At 47.5% G+C, this 19,658-nt stretch overlaps 1 protein-coding gene across 1 annotated transcript in view; it reads left to right on the forward strand.

Moving 5' to 3' along the window:
• Window positions 1–19,658, forward strand: part of NXN (nucleoredoxin) — a 66,513-nt gene that overhangs the window by 35,241 nt on the left and 11,614 nt on the right. Inside the window, exons 2-6 of the mRNA XM_079955748.1 lie at window positions 8,075–8,192; window positions 8,818–8,951; window positions 9,757–9,857; window positions 11,483–11,589; window positions 16,919–17,098. Coding sequence (XP_079811874.1) covers window positions 8,075–8,192; window positions 8,818–8,951; window positions 9,757–9,857; window positions 11,483–11,589; window positions 16,919–17,098 — 640 coding nt within the window. The remainder of the gene's footprint in view (window positions 1–8,074; window positions 8,193–8,817; window positions 8,952–9,756; window positions 9,858–11,482; window positions 11,590–16,918; window positions 17,099–19,658) is intronic.

Below are 19,658 nucleotides of genomic sequence, written 5' to 3' on the forward strand. Positions count from 1 at the left end.
ACTCGGGCTCCACCATAACCAGCAACTTCTCTATCATTGGTGAGCTGGACAAGTGTATTGACTAGGCAGCTACGGCAATAGGTCGCTTCTCCAAAAGGGTATGGGAGAATGTGATGCTGACGACCAATAGCAAGATGAAGCTCTACTAGGCTTGCGTTTTGAGCATGCTGCTTTATGGAGGCGAGTTGTGGGCACCTTACACCCACCAGGAGCGATGCCTCAAGCCCTTCCATGTGCACTGCATCAGGAAGATTTTGAGCACCACAGGGCAGGACAGAGACTCAAGCATGTGTTCTCCCAAGCCCAGATTCCCAGCATGTTTGCAGTCCTGTCTCAGGGACGTCTACACTGGCTTGGTTATGTTCACAGAATGGAAGATGGCAGGATCCCCAAGGACACGCTTCAGGCACCAGGCCTGTTGGGAGACCAACTCTGCGCTACAACTCTGCAAATGTGACACGAAGGCTGGCAACATCAACCCTGCTCTGTAGGATTCCCTTGCAGACGACCACAGTGCCTGGAGATAGGCAGTCAGGTCGTGTATCTGTAGCAGTGACCGGAGCAGAAATAACTGCTGGGAGGAGCGCAGAGAGAAGAAACACCATGGTGCATCTGCAGCAGTACAACCGGACGCCTTCCTCTGCCCCAGCTGCAACAAAACATGTCTCTCCTATATCAGTCTCTACAGCCACGATGGGTGCTGCAACCTGCCAACACTTTGACTTCCACTTTTTATACGACTTGTGAAAAATGGTATGGAAATCTTGTTTTTCAGATTAATGGGGGGGGGGAGAGAAGGAACTTCCTTTCTCCTGTAACACTTTCCAACTTGGGAGTCGATCCAGAGAAACTCAAGGCGGGGGCGTTCAGGACACACAACCCAACACACTTGTGGAACTCATTGCTGCAACATGTAGGGAACATTGCCAGGTTCAGATGGCTTTCAGAGGGGATACAGCAAAGATGGAGGAGGAGAAGCCTCATCAATGGCTACTAGTCACAATGGCTATGTGGAACCTCCCAGTTTAGGAGCAGTCTATCCCTGAATTTACCCGTTGAATCACAAATGGGGAAAGGGCTGTTGTTGCGCTCATGTCACTCTGTGAGAACAGGATGTTGGACATCAACAATCTCTGGGTCTGATCCAGCAATGTTATTCTTACATTATTGCCTCCCAGTTGTGGAGTCTGAAAAAGTTTTCAAGATGCTGTTTCTTTTCTCCCTTTGAGGCCATCAGTGTGCTGCTCTGTGATGATATTGACCTTGAGTGTAGGCCAGGCGCATTTCTTATGGACTAGAAACATTTCCCTACCTCCTCTGGGGGATTTTGTGAAGGTTGGGAAAAAGTCTAGGAAGATTCAGGGGATTGGCTTGCAAGGCTGCAGCTTGGCTTGCTGAGTCTCCAAAAAGAATTATCCACAGTACTTTTGATTCTCCTTTTCCAGCCCTCCATAAATCTCCCCTTGTATCCTATCCTGGAGCGGATGCCGAAAGCCTCTGTTAAATCAGACGCAAGCGGAAAGGCCCCATTCAGCCACCTGGCATGGCCTTCTCTCTCTCTGTGGTCTGGCTTTGGGCTTCCTAGGCATCCCTCCAAGTTGTAAGGCCAAGGTCCCCAGGGAGGGCATCTGTCAGCCGCCAGCCCCCCCCCCCCCCCCGTCTGGGCCTTCCCTCTGCGGCAGGTGGCATTAAACTCTCGCAAAGAGTCCTGCTGCAAACGGCTCATCGGGTCCCGTGAGACTCCCCTCTTTGCTTCCCTTGGACTCTGTCCTCTGCCCACCAACCCCGCTATTGTGCCCTTCCCTCCAGAGAAGCGGCCCTGGTTGGCAACGAGCAGCCGCCGCCATCTCCCCGTCCTAAGACGCCACATTCCTGCTTAATTGGCTAATGCTTTTCTGTTTACCTTTGGTTTGTTATGACAAATCGGACAGATTTTTCCTGGCGCTCGCTGCAGTGGTATCCAAACAAATCAAAAGAAAACGGTGCGTGGAGCCAAGTTCACTGTGATCCATGGAGGGGTGTGTGTGTTTGTGCACGCGTTTGGAGGAGAGGGGGGGTTTTACGTCTGTTTCTTATTTTCGTCTTGTTGTTGTTTACACACCACCCTGGGTGTTTGTGATTCATGTTGTGGCTACGATCTCCGAAGCCATTTCCTGGGGAAAGGCCCCTTGGCTTCCTTTCTCTCTGGGCTTTCCACCCCACGTGGGCAGCTTACATGCTCGGCTATGCACTTTTTATTTGCCTACTACATTCCCTCCAAGGAGCTCAAGGGGGCATACATGCTTCTCCCTGTCCTCGTTTAACCCCCAGAACGACCCTGTGAGGCAGGTTAGGCTGAGAGAGACAGTGACTGGCCCCCAAGGAGCTTCATGGCCGAGTGGGGGATTTGAACCCTGGTCTCCGAGGTCCTAGTCCAACACTCTAACCACTACACCACACTTGCAACCAGCCCAGAATCTGCTGTCATCCTCCTCCTCCTTAATCTGATTCCCCCCCCAATAGAACTGTGAGCCAGTGTGGTGTAGTGATTAGAGCAGTAGATTTGTAATCTGGGGAACCGGGTTTGCGTCTCCGCTCCTCCACATGCAGCTGCTGGGTGACCTTGGGCTAGTCACGCTTCTCTGAAGTCTCTCAGCCCCACTCACCTCACAGAGTGTTTGTTGTGGGGGAGGAAGGGAAAGGAGAATGTTAGCCACTTTCAGACTCCTTTGGGTAGTGATAAAGCGGGATATCAAATCCAAACTCCAAACTCAGCAGGAATCAGTACGGGGGCAAAACCAGACTTGAATTGGCTCTGTCTATCATTGTCTCTGGCTCTGCCTACTGTTGGGCTTGAGCAGATATATAAGAAGATTTGCCATATGTCCAGAATTTCCCAAACATAGCCAGGATTCGGCCATCAGAAACAGTGGAAAGTGGAAAGATTTCGCTTGCAAAAGAAAAAAGAAAAAAGTTCAGCAACTGTGTTGTGTCCAGATTTTCACTTTTTGAAATATGGCGACCCTAATACAACTGCTAGCACATTTGCCAAGCTAAGCATGGTTTGGTATGGTTTCAAACTGAGATTCCTGGGAGCTGTAGATTTGTAAAGGATGCAGAGAGTGGTTAGGAGACTTCTATTTACCTCCCAGAGCTACAGTTCCCAGCGTTTCCTTTGATCTTTAAATCGTTCTGGGAATTGTCTCTGCGAGGAGAGTTGGGGTGTCTCCTCGCAACTCCCAGCACCCTTAGCAAACTGCAGCTCCCAGAATCCTTTGGGGGGAGCTGTGGCTGTTTAAAGTGGCATCATTTAAAACATGTGGTGTGAATGTGGCCCAAGATGCCAATCCTAACCCCTCTTGCCTGGCATGTTGAAAGGGAATGCTAGCTTGTTAAAGTGGCTGAGAGTTGTCAAGAAAATAGCCTTCGTTGGGCAGAACCCTTCTCCCAAATTCCTCCCCTACCCCTCTCTCCATTTGATTCTCCTGGCCTCTCCTTCCACACCCAAGTGTCCCCTCACCCTTTTTCTTTTCTGGAGTTGTTTTCTTTCCTTGTTGAAGCTGGCTGGCTCATACTAAGCTCCCCACCCGGTTTGCCCTATCCGGGTTTTGTCAGCGTGCAAGATCTCTGGCCATCTCCTCGGAGGTCTCTCTGGACACCTTGACGAGACCAAATCCGCTTTCTCCCGCTTGGCCAGTGATGGTTGCTGCAAAGAGAATTAACAGAAGAAAAGATCTGTTACCATTATGGTTAAGCTCTTACCCGCCCCCCGCCCCCCAACACAAAAAAGCCTCTCGTGAAGCTTGAAAACAGCTGAGCTTTCATTCCAAAGCAGCAAGGCACCTCTGTGCTTTCTCTCTTCCCCCCACCCCCAAAAATGTTTCTTTAAATGTTTATTTCAAAGAAAATTAGAAGCAGAAAAATCTCTTGCATCTGGGATAGTTCTTGAAATGGCTTTCTTAGTGTGTATTTTTTTTAAAAGGGTGCTCAAGGGACATGTTTGGGGAAGTAATTGCCCCTCCCTGATACCATTTTTAAAACTTTTTTTAAAAAAAAAGTTTTATACATCTGCAAAAAAAAATACAACTTCAATATGGATGCAAAGTCAACAACAGATATATAATACAAAGGCTTAATGTATTTGAGCGAGGAAAGGGCGAGGAGGAGAGAGGAGGAAAAATAAATAGGAGCAGATGGGTTTAGGACTACAGTGTTCCCAATGATATCTGCAGCTTAGCATTCTCTTGCATTTTGTTATACCCATTTTGTGAACTACCAGCGCGTCCAGCATTCTGTTCTCACAGTGGCCAGCCAGATGGGGTACCTCATCTACCCTGCGGGTGAGATCCTTAATTGCACCAACTGCCCTATTGTCAAACTTTTGAGGAGTGCCTGCCCATCAAAGTTCAGAGGGGCTCTCTGCGATTGGCACTGAGAGTGACTGCCCCACCATAATATAGATGATCCCAGCTGTTTGAGAGCCCAGCTTGTAAAGGAGTTGTGTCTTACCTGCATCCCATATGTTGTCAGGTGTGGGGCAGGTGAGTGTGGTTTGGGGAAAACTGCTTATTTAGGGCTGGAGGTTCCTAAGGCTTTTACGCCATGGTCTGTCTGATTGCCCAAACTCTATATAATAAATATAGAGCCACATGCTATATATTTATTAATTGCATTTATGTCCCACCTGTTTGTCCAAGGAACTCATTTCATTCCCACAACAAACCTGTTGTTGTCCCAGGGTCACCCAGTGAGCTTCAGAGCCGAATGGGGATTTGAACTCTGGTCTCCCAGAGCCTAGGTTGGCACTCTAACCACTGCACCACACTGGCTCTATAACTACGATCCGAAGTCATGGTTTCTTTACTACGGTTCAAGCTCTTGTCCGCCCCATTGCTTGTCAGGGCTGCTGGGAGTTGTAGTCCAAAAAATCCAATGCTTTCCAGGTTGTGGGGAGCTGATATCAGTCACCAGTCACACATACACCCTCTTTCCCCCTGCGAGACTGATACTGTCGTCAGGATTGCACCAGCTATGAGCTGTGGTGTTTTCAGACCATCGAGCGAGGCAAACTACAAGAGTGTTTAGCTGTTGAAGCGATCATTGTAGCTTAGCAACGGAAAGAGCTGAAGTGGGGAGGGAGACACACACCCTGTTCTCTGAGTTTTTTTTAGCAATATTGGATGAGACCTTTTTTCCTTTTTAATGGGAACAGCTATTTTTTTAAAAAAGTGCAGGAATCTCTCCAGCCTCCAGAAAAGACGGAGCGAGAGGGATCTTGGCATCCCTCTAGTATGCTCAGGGAACAATGACGGAATAAGCCACTGGAGTTTAGGTTCTGCTGGAGGAATTCCTGCTGTGTTGTTCCCCCCTCCCCCCCAAAAAAAATAGTCTTTGGGGGGATTATAGTGAAAATGGCTCACCTTTAGGAATTTCAGCATGCCTTGTTTGGATCTTCCATTTTTACATATCTTAGGGACCAAGCTAGGGTAGCTGCTAGAGACTGACAATTTGATTTACTCTTTCCACCTTCAAAGGCAGCCCCATATACATTGCACAGCAGTAGTCTAGCCTGGAGATTTCCAGTGCCATGAGGAGTTGTGGTCTGGTGGCGCTGGGTGGAGGGTTGGATAGCAGTCTACCTTCCAGGGTTGCTGTAAGAACTGCTGGTAGAATTCAGCCTGCAAGGCTGAGAGGAAATAACCACTGCTCATGTATTCTCTGCCATATTAATCATGACTAGAAAGTTGGGTCATTTATTGAAAGCATTTATATGCCGCTACTTAGCCAGAAAAGCTTACAGAGCTGCTTACAAATCAGTCTAAATAACACCAGCTTGCATTCTAAAAGGACGTGACAAAAAAGGGAAAAGGTGGGGAGAGGAAAAAAAGCAGGAATGTTCATCCTTTGCTTACCCCTGCAGTAGTCCAAATGGCGCATACTTGCTTTCATCAAGGCATTGATTCCTCATGGATGCCTCATGGACCACTTGAATTTTTTTTGTTCTGCCTGTTAATAACAATTGTCCTACCCTGTGCTAGATGCTGTATGGTTGTTGTTGTTGTTGTTTTGAAAAAATATTGCTTCTTTTATTTCTCGTATTTTAGTGTGTTACAATTTGAATTCCATACAGTTCAGATTGTAAGTGTTATTCGCTGACACAATGCTGAATGAAGCTTGCGGGCGTTGAATTGCATTGTTTGGTTGCAGCAGAGCACTTGGTTCCAGAAAGACAGCATCTGCAGCCTCCCAACCTAGTAAGAACTTGGGTTTGATGCAACCTCCTTTTAGTGAATGGAGCAAATGTGGAGCTTATTTCCCCCACTTGATCTTCTTGGCTGCCTGGTTCCCTTTCCTTCTCCACCCTCCTCCGTCTCTTCTCTCTCCCTCTCTCTGGCAAAACTGACCTTTTTTCTCTCTTGACCCTCCTGAGATCCAGCTGCGCAGGCCCTCTCCAGTTCACTTAAGCATCTGAGCTGCTGCCACATCGCTTGACTTGCGACGGGAGGAGAAACCCGCTCGCCTGTCTCCCAGCCAAGGAAAGCTGATGCAACCCCAGCCGCCCTTCCACTGGGTCTCAAGGGCTGCAAAGCCCGGCCAAATAAACAGAAGGCTTTAGCCGCCTTTAAGTGGACACTCCGTCCAGAGTCTTTGCAAACACATTCCGAAGCTCCTCTAAAGACTGCGGGAACTCCATAAAAAAAAACCCTTTTTGGCTCTAGAAATGTTTTAAAATGCAGGCCTGCTGTTGTCAGGGTGAGCGACTGGTTGAGTGAGGGCTGCGTTTTCCAGAGTGTGTCCTTCCTCGCAACCCCACCTCGCTTCAGCTCCTGCAGCTGAAGTTTTACGAGGTTGAACTGACCACCTGGAAGGGCTGTTGTCTTTGCTCATGAATCAATTCTGGTTTTTTTCCCCAATAGATTTTTATTGAGATTTTAAAGGTTACAAAAAGAAAAAATAAAGAACATATTTAAACAGAAAAAAGAAAATAAAAATACAGAACAATACAAAAACAAAGGGAAAAAAAACAGAAAAAGATGCAGATAATTAAAGAAAAAAACAACAACAAATCAATCCTTTACATAACTTTCTTTCCTTTGCTTATTTCCTTGACCTCCTCACACCTCCCTTTTTTGTATTCTAATTCAATTAGATATTTCAGCAAATCCTTTCCATCTTTATTTCTATCCTGATGATTTATCTTAATATACTATAATTTTACATTCTGTTCTTTCACCAATTAACAATCCATTTTTACTTAATCCTTTATATCATTTCTGCTAAAACCACATTACTTCATTCCATCTCATGAATCATTTCTGAACGAATCTGCACATGGCTCATACAATCATGCTGGTGGAAAGCCAGCGGTTTCAAATGGTGCATTTTTAAGAATCACCGCCTTCCGACATGATAGAATCTTATGCATGGCATGGGGAGAGTGGCCAGAGAACAGCTTGCACATATTTAAACAATGGAACTTGTTGCCAGAGGAGGCAGCGATGGCTATCAGCTTGGATGGCTTTGAAAGCGGATTGAACAAATTCATGGAGGATAGGCTATTGGTGACTACTGGCTGCAAGAGCTCTGCTCCACTCCCATTGCTGGAGGCAGTTAGTACATGCCTCTGAATACCAGTTGCTGCCATTCATGCTTGTGGGCTTTCCCATTGGGGCATCTGGTTGGCCACTGTGAGAAGACTAGAAAGACTAGGAAGACTGGATTGGCCTGATCCAGCAGGTCTCTTCATTTGTTCTCTTTACCTTATTTTTAAAATTTTTTATTTATCATACCTGGTGCCACTTGGGACATCTAAGAAACCCAAAATAATCTGTGTGGTTTTGAATTCATTTATTAAAATCAGCGCTGCTTTGTACAGTTCCGTCCTCTATTCAAAATGGCCTCTGGTTGTAACCGGAAAAGCCAGTTAGGTCCCTGCCGCAAGGAGCTTACAGTCTGAGCTTTTGAACCATGAGACAGCAACTGGGAGGAGGGAGAGTGGAAGGGGCAAGAGGATTCTAAGTATAACTGCACTCCTTGCTTTTGCAGCTCATTACCACATCTCTCTCTCTCTCTCTCTTTTTCCCCCTCCCTCCAGTTGAAACTCTGGAACAAGTTCCGAGTGTCCAACATTCCCTCGCTGATATTTATAGATGCCACTACGGGAAAGGTTGTGTGCCGGAACGGCCTCTTGGTAATTCGAGATGACCCAGAAGGTAAGGCTGTGTGTTTAATGCTCTCGCTTGTCACGCCAAAGGAAATCTTTGCATCATTGCCTCTTGTGGGTCACGGTTGCCCTTTTCTGAGAGCATGGCAGAGACTGAGGCAAGCCGATGCACTCAGGCGAACCTCATCAAAGACTTATTGGAGGCATAGGAAGCTCCAGGTCTTCTCCTAAGAACAAAGCAAGATTCCAGTCCTCATTGTTCAGAATTACAGGCTGATTTAATTAGAATTTCAATATACTGCTTTATAAGGAGTGGTTTATCTAGCTCAGTTTTGTCTACACTGACTGGCAGCAGCTCTCCAGGGTTTGGGGCAGGGAGTCTTCCTCAGCCCCACGTGGAGATGCCATTGAGGATTAAGTGTGGGCCAATTGCCTTCTCCATCTCCTGGGCCATTGTGAGGGTTTAAGCAGTGCTTGGCAACTGAACCTAGCTGCCAGATTTATTTCCCACAATGCACTTTCCTGCAGTGACACCAGTCTTGGGCCTGCATGATGGCAGACACCATTTTGGATTCTCTTTTGGGGGGGATACAGGTCGAGACAGATGGGGTGCTGCTGTGATGTTGTTAGTCGTTTCTCTGCTTTATGCTGTGCTCCTCCCGCTCCTACTCCAGGTTTGGAGTTCCCTTGGGGGGCCCGGCCATTTGGCGACGTGGTTGCTGGGCCTCTCCTCCGAAATAATGGCCAGACCCAGGAGAGCAGCACCCTTGAGGGCTCCTACGTTGGGGTTTACTTCTCTGCACACTGGGTGAGCTATGCTCTTAACTTTACCACTTTGGGGGTGTTGGTGGCGAATGGAGCTCAGGGGTGCACGTGAGCATGTACAGAGTGCCTTCCCCTTACAACTGAGTCATCACAAGCAGAGCCATGTATTGACTAACGTAGTGATGAATTATAAGTAAAGAATAATCAGTGATTGTAATGGGAAGAAGTCTATTTTTAATTAATAGCGGGGATTTTTGTATGGTTTGTGGCTCAGAAAGTTTTGTTATGATTCAGACTCCTTTTGTACAGCAGCTGTGACTGCCAGCATCCTCCAACAATGTATATGAAGTGCATTTGGAGTGTTTTCATACAATCCTAGCATTGTACAGTTGGAAGGGACCATAAGGGTCATCTAGTCCAACCCCCTGCAGTTCAGGAATCTTTTGCCCAACATTTGTTAAACTCTTTATTTGCATTGCACCGGAGGTGGGAAACAAGAAAAAAAAATATTCTGAATCTCAGAAGCCAGAACAGCAAGAGGGATCGCTGCGCAGTGAAAGCAGCAATTGCTCTTGCTGTTCTGGCTTCTGGGATAGCTGTGCAGCCTGCATTCGCTTCATAAGACGCACACACATTTCCCCATACTTTTTAGGAGGGAAAAAGTGAGTCTTATAGAGCAAAAAATACGGTACCTACTTAAGTCATTTTTGGCATGTAGAGAGCCTGATGGGAAGAAAAGCACTTGCTCCCAGTTGACCAAACCCTTTTCCCGTAGGCAATTCCCACTCGCCATGAGGCTGCCTGTGTAATAGTAATGTACCACCTTCCCCATGCTATTTCTTTTGCAGTGCCCACCCTGCAGAAGCCTCACCCGGGTACTAGTGGAATCCTATCGTAAGATCAAGGAATCCGGTCATAAATTTGAGATCGTCTTTGTCAGCGCAGACAGGTAAGAGCTGCCTCTCTGCCATTGGAACCAGCTCCTGCTACGCTTGGTGGGGAAGGGACAGGACATGGGGATGAAAGGCGATTGGCTATTGGCCAGTCAAAAGGGATTGGCAGGTGGTTCATGGCACTGGGGAAGCGGGTGCCAGAAGCCGGCGGGACAGGAGCAGGGGCTGTATGTCATTAGCGGAGCTCTGAGTGTGGAATCAAGCATTCTGAGAGCCTCAGCTTTTGGTTTTCTTAAAGCACAGTTTCTAGTCCCTAAGATACAGTTCAAAGGTGCGTGTGACCCGTTGCCTGGTGAAATGTTAAGTTGCAGAGCTCTGGACCTTGACACATAAGCACTTTTCCCAGGCTTGTTACCTGTTGGAGAGGTTCTGTGTCCTCACTACAGAGGTGCCAAAGTTTAGTTCCTAGAAGGTAATCAGGGATTGGTAAGGCAGGCATAGAGACAGAGAGAGACAGAGACAGAGACAGAGAGACCCAGGGAAGAGCCTGCAGAGCAAGGGAAGCATCAAGAAGGTAGTCAGGAGCAAAGGAAGGGATGGAATCTAATGCAACAAATGGCTCTCAGCTGCAGATTAACAAAACCCATCCACAGTAAAAGGAATTCAAAGACACCAACTGATACCAGTAAAGTTGGGTGTCCTTTTCCAATGAGTTGCAGTGTGGCTTTGAGATCAGGGGTCCTGCTCAGCTCCTGGTGTTCGAATCCAAACTCAGCAGACAACCTTAGCACTACATTTCCATTGTGCAAGGCTATTCTTTGGTGGCCTCTTCCTGTGGCTTTTAGAATCCCTGTGGGACCTCCTAGCAGTGTTTTTATATATCCCACAATTTTACAGACGTTGGGTTTTCACCCCTGCTTTATTTATATATACAGTATACAAAGAAGAGCAAGTTTCTAGTCCTCATTACAGTGGGGAAAGTACACTTGGGGGCGGGGAACCGTGTGGGCAGCGCCATTGCTGGAGTGTCTGGCCCCAGAGTGATGGATGGGTAAGTTTCCTTAATATCAACCTTAGTATGGTTGTTAAAGGTAAAGGGACCCCTGACCATTAGGTTCAGTCGTGGCTGACTCTGGGGTTGCGGCGCTCATCTCGCTTTACTGGCTGAGGGAGCCAGCGTACAGCTTCTGGGTCATGTGGCCAGCATGACTAAGCCGCTTCTGGTGAACCAGAGCAGCGCACGGAAACGCCGTTTACCTTCCAGCCGGAGCAGTACCTATTTATCTACTTGCACTTTGACGTGCTTTCAAACTGCTAGGTTGGCAGGAGCAGGGACCGAGCAACGGGAGCTCACCCTGTCACGGGGATTCCAACCTTCTTATCAGCAAGTCCTAGGCTCTGTAGTTGAACCCACAGCGCCACCCGCGTTACGCTTTTATAAATCATAGGGTGCACACAGCCGCCCTGCCTTGCCGCTAGCCACCCCCCCGTGCCAAATCCACAGCACCGATCAGCTTCATCCCCCTTCGCAAAGAGCAGATTTCACAACAGCAGCCCTGCGAAGGCTACTGCAACCAGACTGCTTTTGTTCGCTGCAGTCCAGACCTTGTTCCGCAGTGCAGGGTTGGTGTTCCACCTGGAAAGGGTAAAAGGCTGCCTCCTTTTGCTTTGTCCCCTCCAGGTCGGAGGAGTCATTCAAGCAGTATTTCAGTGAGATGCCCTGGCTAGCCGTCCCGTATGCTGATGATTCTCGGCGCTCGCGTCTCAACCGGCTCTACGGCATCCAAGGTGGGACAAAAACCCTCTCTGAAAACTAACTTTCCTAGGATTGCATGTGTCGTGCATAACATACTTGTGGCCCTTGCTAGAAAAGGTGGTGCCAAAATAAAAAGCTCATTGATTAGGTTTAGTATTGACATGTAATGTTCATGTTTCCTTATATCCCAGTTATTGGAATATTTGTGTAAAACTCTTATAAAATGTTTACTTGTATGAAATTCTTAAAAATGTCTTAAAGTAAAAAACAACAACACTCAACTTTGCTTGCGGAAGGTTCCAGATTCGATCTCCCACATTTCCTGGAAGGACTGGGAAGGTGTCCCAGTCTGGAATCCTTGAGAGCTGCTGCCAGTTAGTGTTGACATTATTGAGAATAGATGGACTGATGGTCTGACTCAGTAGAAGGCAGCATCTTACATTCTGTGCATTCCTCGCCTCATTCTACTCCTTCTTCTTTTAACTCTGTCCAAGGGGGAGGTTTTCTCGGATCTACCTTTTGCCTAGCTTTTGTCATTTGCTCGTTTCCCTTTGTCATTTTCACCGCTGTGCCCTGCTGGTGACCTTAGGGGATTTCTAAGGAAGCATGAAATAGTTAATGATAAACACTCAAAACCAATACACCCCTGCCAAGAACCAAAAGACACTGAACAATGATTTAACCATTTTAAAAAAAATGCTACATTTTTGAATTCAGCTTAAGGAACCTTTGATCTTGGCGGTGGGTGGAATTTAACGGTTCAAAGAATATGCAAAAGTACCCAACTCTGTTAAACACCTGAATTGTAAACATTTCAATAAATAACGAGGGGATAGCAATACCTGTGGTAGATAATAATAATAATAATAATAATAATAATAATAATAATAATATGCTGCCCATCTGACTGGGTTGCCCTAGCCACTCCAATCAGCTCCCAGTAAAATATTAAAAACATAATAAAACATCAACCATTAAAAACTTCCCTTCAAATGTCTTCTATTTAATAACAATATTAATGTTGTATGTACTTATACTTGCCAAACCTCTGGGCTCAATGTTGTTGTCACTCCATAGAGGTGGAGTGGGGAACTTCGGGTTTGGGTTTGAGATGCGGCCCTTGAGGTCTCTCCATCTGGCCCTCTGGACACCCCTCAGGCCACACCCTTCACCCAGCCTTTCTTCGTACCCTCATTGAATATTTTTGCCTGCCCTGGGAAAGTGTTGTTGAACACTGATTCATGCCTCTTTCTTCCTTGGATGAATGAAAGAGCGAACGTTTGCATTCACATTTGTTGCTCCACCCACTTCATCTCTGGCCCCACCCACTATTGACAGGTGACCTGTGGAAGAGAAAGCAGAAAAAAGCTCCTTCACTTATCTTTTTGAGTGATCAAGAAAGGGAGAGGAAGGGTTGCGGCTATGCAAATTAGGGCAACCTTCTGACTCTACGGCTCCCATTAAGGGATAGAAGAAGGGCTGTGGCTTTGCATGGCTAGGGAGGCACGAAAGTCCCCTTTTTCTCAGCTCTCACAAGTAAACTGGAGCTATTTGGAGTAGATTTGGGCCTGTGTTGGACGAGGCTGGTGGGAGCTGTACAGGCGACTCCCCACTTAACGCAGAGGTAACCTTCTGGGGCCCTGCGTGCATAAGTGAAATTGTGTAAAGTGGGGCGCACCCCCCAAACACCCTCTTTGCTGCTCTCTCTTCAATCCATACCAAAAGTACTGTATTCAAAAATATCCACAACTAGAATTGGGGTCATCTAGAGGCTGGAGGACACACAGCCAGACGGCTGCTGCGCTACCCCACACATCAGTTGTTAGATGGGGAGGCTGAGCAGCATAAACAAAGCCCCTCTGTACCTCCAGTCTCCTTAGGGCTTCCTATGCCCCCACTGATGTCCTCTCTGGGCTCCAAGGAGGGTCTCCTCATGAGTCACGAGGACTCCAGCTCTCTCCTGCCATTTCTGGGTTCGAATGGAGTTGTTTAATTATTTTCCAGCACTGCACATGAGTTGGTTGCGCGTAAGTAGAGGGGACACCTTCAGCCCAAAACATGGCTGTGAGTCCAAAGCACCTGGCAGGGGCACCAGGCTAAGGAAGGCTATGCTAGAGATGCTATGCTAGAGATGTTCCAAGCTGGCTGCGTGTGTCTGCTTCTGTTTTCCTTCCTGAGTAGGGAAATGACAGGCTTTCTTGTTCCTCTCGCCTTGTGCCCTGGAGGTGGTTTTTGCTTTAACTTTAATTTTTTTCTGTGAAAAGGAAAAAGAAAATCAAATCTGCAGGAGGAAATTGTACACAGACCCCGAGAGCTTAATTTGGGGAGTGTCTGAAAGCTCCCATTCACAGCGCTGGGGAAGGGAGGGCTCCACCCTCATCCCCACAAGCCCCTGACCTTGGGAAGGGCTGTAGCTCACCGATAGAGCATGTGGTTTTGCAGGCTGAAAGCCACCAGTTCTGCATCTGACATAATCTCCCTTTAAAAGAATCAGGTGGCAGGTGGTGGGTTAAAGACCCTTCTCTCTCTCTGAGACCCTGAGGAGCCATTGCTAGTTGCTGTAGATTTTTTTTTGGGGGGGGGGTAATACTGCCATCTTTGAACTACAACTCCCAGCATTCCTCTCTGTTGGCCAAGCTTCCTGGGGCTGATGGGAGTTGGAGTCCAATAACATCTAGCGAGAATCTTGAGCTAGATGGACCTGTGATTTGACTCTGTAGAAGGTCACTTGCTAGGTTCCTATGTTCAGGGTTCCCTGTTGCCAAAATAATTGCAAAAAGGGAAATTTTTTCAGCCTGAGGGCCACTTTGCTTTCTGGACAAGCTTCTGGGGGCCGTGTGCCAGTGGGAGGCAGAGCCAGAGGGGAAAGTGGGTGGAACATCAAAAAATTTTTTTTTCACAGTGGGTTAGTTTATAGACACCCACCCCTCTTATTCTCCATCCAAGCAAGCAAAGAGGCATGTTCAGAGTTCAATGGCACATTCCCAGCACAGCAAAAATACTGAATCAGGGGCAGTGAGGGCTGTGACCTGTGAGGGAGACCCAAGGGCCAGATAGAGAGGTCTGGAGGGCTGCATTCATTCCCTGAAAAGAAGATTAGTCAGAGTTCTTTTGCCTTTTGCTAGAACCCAAACATCTACCAACCTGAAGCCAGGTGTGAAGTAGATGAAATGAAAGACTTTGGCTTGCCTCCAGCTATGTTTTACTTTGAGTAGACCCCATGAGATTAATGGGCCCAAGTGTATCTTCAGTGGGTCTGTTCTAAATAAAACATAGTTGGCTTTGTGCCAAGTGGTACTGAGTGCTTCATGTTCTCTAGGCTTTTCTCATCTCTAATGGAGCTGAAATTATTACTATTATTTATTATTATTACATGGCTCTCCCCATTTAATCCTCACAATGCCCCTCCGAGGTAGGCTAGCCTGACCCATTTCCACCTAGTGAGTTTCAAGGCTGAGCAGGGATTAGAGACCCAGTTTCCCCCAGGTCCTAGTCCATGACACCGTCATTGGCTTCCTCCTTCTTCCAGATCAGGGTATCGTGCAGAGTGGCAGCACTTAGACTCCTCAGCAGATCTGAGCTTTGTTGTGCTCCTGTGTGCCTTTTTTTCAATTTGCTTTTCCTCTCAGCACACAGTTTGGGGATTTATTTCCCTCTCCCTGCGTGTCGAATCATCACTTTGGTTTTTTTTGGTGTAGGTCACCGCACAAAAGCAGCTGTTGCAGGAAGAATGCAAACAATGTGGGGAATGAACTGAAAGCTCTGAAGGCAGCCGGCTTGTGGGGCAAATTCCTGGCAAAGACTTGGCTGGCAACAGCCGGCTGTGAACCCTGATCCATATTCTTTGGACAGGGGTGAGGACATTATATTGAAATTTAAAACAGAACCAGAGGACTCATAGAATTGGGGAGCTGGAAGGGACCACAAGGGTCATCTAGTCCAACCCCCTACATACAATGCAAGCATCTTTTGCCCAACGTGGGGCCCAAACCCTTGAGCCTGAGATTAAGAGAGTCATGGTCTGCTGACTGAGAGAGCTTGATTGCAACAGCTGTGCCTATAATGCACCACAAAAAAAAAGAAACAATAACTGTTGCTCACCAATTTCAGCACCTCAAAAAAAAAAGTCCATCTCAGATTTATTTTTTATTCCTTCATTCATTCTTAATGCACTGGTATATACCACATTTCGTCACATAACTTACAGCATACTTTTTTTTCTTTTTTAAAAAGCAAGTTCCTAGTCCTTATGAAAGCTTAAGACTTTGCTTTTTGCAAAGGTGGTCTGCTTGTCAGTGTAAAGTAGCTTCCTGTGATCCTGTGGCTCACCTGACTCCTTGGCTGGTGAGATGGGGTGTCAGTCCCTCCTCGAAACTGGCCAACGTGGCAGGGGCTCAATAAGCAAGGAAGCAGCTCCTGTCCTGGTGAGCTGCAGGTTTGAGCCCTGCGGCACCTATCGCTCTTGACTTGTTACTTCCATACTTCTGGCTTAGTGCTACATAGAGCTTGCTCATGAATGAATTTCTCCTACCTCACACCGCAAAACAAAAAACCCCAGTTTTATTAACTATCCTACATAAAATCAGTTTCACTCTGCCTACTAGAGAAGGAGGCAGGCTCATCACTGTTTAGCCACAATTTAGGGAAACCTGATTCCTGGACAGCTGAGTGGCAGGTGGTGGCTGCAGGCGGGACATCGCTTGACACCTGTCAGATTTTTTTTTTTTCCAAGGCAGCAGGGGGATCAGGGCAGTAGGGGTCCTGAAGAGAGGCAAAAGCAGTCCAGAGATCCAAAGAAGCTGGCAAGGAGGGTAGGAAAACACCCAGCTGGCTGAATATTTCAGTATGTGAAAGTTAACATCAGAAGAGTCCAGCTGCGGAATCAGGCCAAAGGCTGGATTTGCCTATGTGATGTCATCACTGAGGGCAAGTGAAGTCAAAAGGCGAGTGAGGGCAGCGTAGGAAGAGGCTGGCCAGTGGAACATTTAGTCTTGTTCTCACAGTGACCAGAAGCCAGATTGGGCTATATGCTGCCATCACTGAGGGCAAATGCAGTAAGATTGCACTCTTTATGGTTCTGAGTAAAGAGCTTTGCAACTACCGGTAAGTTGTGGTTTTCTTCCCCACAGAGCAGAAGAGACTTCCTTATACCAAATCAGACCATTGATCCATCTAGCTCAGTGTTACCTGCACTGACTGGCAGTGCCGGCTTTCAGACAGGGGTCCTGCCAGCCACTGGGGATTGAAGCTGGGACCGTCCGCATGCAAATGCTCTGTAACTGAGGATCACCGTCTCCCTCTTTGTATGCACCTTGCCCACACAGAGGCTCACCTTGCTGTTGATCTCTGTCCCTATCCCAGGCATCCCGACCCTCATAGTCCTGGACCCCAAGGGGGACGTGATCACGCGACAAGGCCGGGTGGAGGTGCTGAACGACATCGAGTGCCGGGAGTTCCCCTGGCACCCCAAACCCGTCCTGGAGCTGACCGACTCCAACGCCGTCCAGCTGAACGAGGGCCCTTGCCTCGTCCTCTTCGTAGGTAAGGGATTCCCCCAACTGCGGCAGCCGCTTCCTCACCTGCCTCTTCTCCACTCGGAAGGTTGCAGAGATCAGAAACACCACCTCTCTTCCTGAAAGTTGTAGAAGTGGCTTTGGAAATTTTTCCGTCCTCAAGACTGCAACACACACTCTGTTTCTAGCCAGAAGCAACATACCAGGTGGAACCTCAAGCCTGGGGGTCAGATGTGGCCCTCCATATGCCTCTGTCTGGCCCTTGGGACTCTCTCCAAGCCATTATCCTCATGGGTCAGTTTCAAACCCTCCTTGTTTTTTGTTTTTTAATGGGCCTGGCTGGAAATGTGCCCTTGAACTCTGAGCATGCCTACTGCTTGCTTGGGTGGAGAATAGAGGAGAGAGGGAGAGAGAGAATGGGAATGTGTTAGAAACTAGAATACCATACAAAGGCAAAATCTGCATTTCTTTCTCTGCCCACTTTCCCCTCTGCCCCTGCCCACTTCTAGTATGTGGCCCTCGGGAGGTTGTCCAGAAGGGAATGCAGCTCTCAGCCTGAAAAGGGTTCCCCATCCCTGCCTTAGTGTGCTCCCCAAACCCTGGGGTCGCTGTTAGGCTTTCTCCTCTGTGACCACAACCTGCAGCCATAGGACAAGTCTTGGGTCAAGGAGGAGAGACTGTGACTCCGTTCCCGGGCTTGGATGACATGTTAATCCCAGGCATGGGGAAGCAGTGGCTCTTTGGGCATCACTGGGCTATAACTCCCATCATTCCTGGTTGTTAGCCATGCAGACTGGAGCTGATGGAAGTTGTAGTCCAACATCTGGAGGCCACCCTGCTCTGGAAATCCCGGGAAAGAGCACAGCAGCTGCGATCTTCTCTTCCCTGGTGTGTCCCCACTAGCTACACAGCTGTTGTTTCCGGTTCTGAATTTGGGTTAGGGCTTCCAGCCCAGTGGAAATCTCCGTTCAGCATGAGGCTACATCTCCCCCCTGCAAGCAACACCCCACCCACCCACGGTGATGTGGTACCTTAATCGGATGAGCTGTTCCCCTGTTGCAGCCATGCTGTGCCTGATCAGTTCCCTTACAATGGCGGCACTCCAAGCCTCACATTCATCCGTTTCCTGTTTCTGCCCCTGGAGCCTTCTCCCCCTCCACCCAACCAAGGACTCAAGCTGTGTCTGAATGCGGTTGTCTGTAACCCCCCTGGAGTGCGGGGCCAATTGCGCTTCTTTCACGGCACGTACATCTAAGCCCCCCCACCAACCCCAACAGTTCTTGGTTTGTATCGGCGGCCGCGGGGGAAAACGGGGGCGGTGAGCGTAACACCTCCCCACGTAATTAATTCTTTTGCTTTAGATTTGATCTGACGCTTAACCTTTTGTAAAGCGCTGTTTTGTCTGCAAAGTGCTTGAAAATACACAAACGCTTTTTCGCACGAGCGCACACTTGAGACCGTTTAGTGCTTGGAACGGCTCGTCTTTTGCAACGCTGCTTGTGTAAGCTGTACATCTCCTGCCTTTATCACAGTTGTGTCCTTCCCTTGTGAGATGCTTAGGCGCGCGCGCACACACACACACACGAAGGCAGACAGACCCAAAGACACATGGACATTCAAACTAGGCTCTCGCCATTTTGTTCCTGTTTTCTGGTTGTAGCAGTACCAAATCTGGGTTTAAATGCACTCAGATTGCACCATTGAGGTTTGTTTCGCTCTGAAATGTTACCTTCCCCCCAGCTCCCCAAAAAGTGTTTTGGGAAAGGCAAAAATGGTTTCTCATACAGATAGATAGATAATTAAGACTTGCTGCTGCTTAAAATGCTACAACGAAATGAATCATACAATTTTTCACAATGCTGTAGGTGAAATGTATTCTGAATGGGAATGTCTATACATGCTTAAATGCAAAAAATAAAACAAAATTATAACGTCCAACAAAATCAATGTGACAGATTGTGCTTAATGGAGGCTATGTTGCAATCAAACAGTATATGGATTTCATTACAGAAATAAATAGCACAGAGAGACAGTAAGTTTGTTTTGTTTGTTTTTTAAAAAACAACAACCCAAAATGATATATCCAAATAGATGCCTGATCAACAGAATTCATGTCTGTTGATCAGGTATCTCTTCAGATAGATCATTTTATTTATTATGGCTTTAAGCATGTATAGCAGTTCCCTTCGTTTTAGTGGAATACGTTTTTATCTGTGTCATCATCTGTTCTTGAGGTGTGTTATATGTGAAACAAACACAATAGTCTCTGGTCTTAGACAAAGCTGTCTTTTTTTGTCCTACTGAGATGGGGCAGCTCTGCTCGTCAGCCTAGTTCTCCCCCTCACCGCTGCCCCCTAGTAATTCACTCTCCTCTCCGCTTTCTAGCTCTCTGTTCAAGCTGAGCTCACTGTGACCCTTCTTATTTATTCAGCAAAGCGCTGCTGCGTGAGGGTCCTCCAGCCCACCGGGAACCCGACTCTTGTAGCCGGGGGTGGGAATAGATTGTTGCGCTCCCTGCGGGTGAGTGGGGAATGATTGATAGGACGGCCCCGTCTGGCTAATGATGGACCACTCTGGAAGAGAGTTAT

The sequence above is a fragment of the Podarcis cretensis genome (assembly GCF_951804945.1).
Source record: "Podarcis cretensis genome assembly, chromosome: 15".
NCBI classification, from domain to species: domain Eukaryota; kingdom Metazoa; phylum Chordata; class Lepidosauria; order Squamata; family Lacertidae; genus Podarcis; species Podarcis cretensis.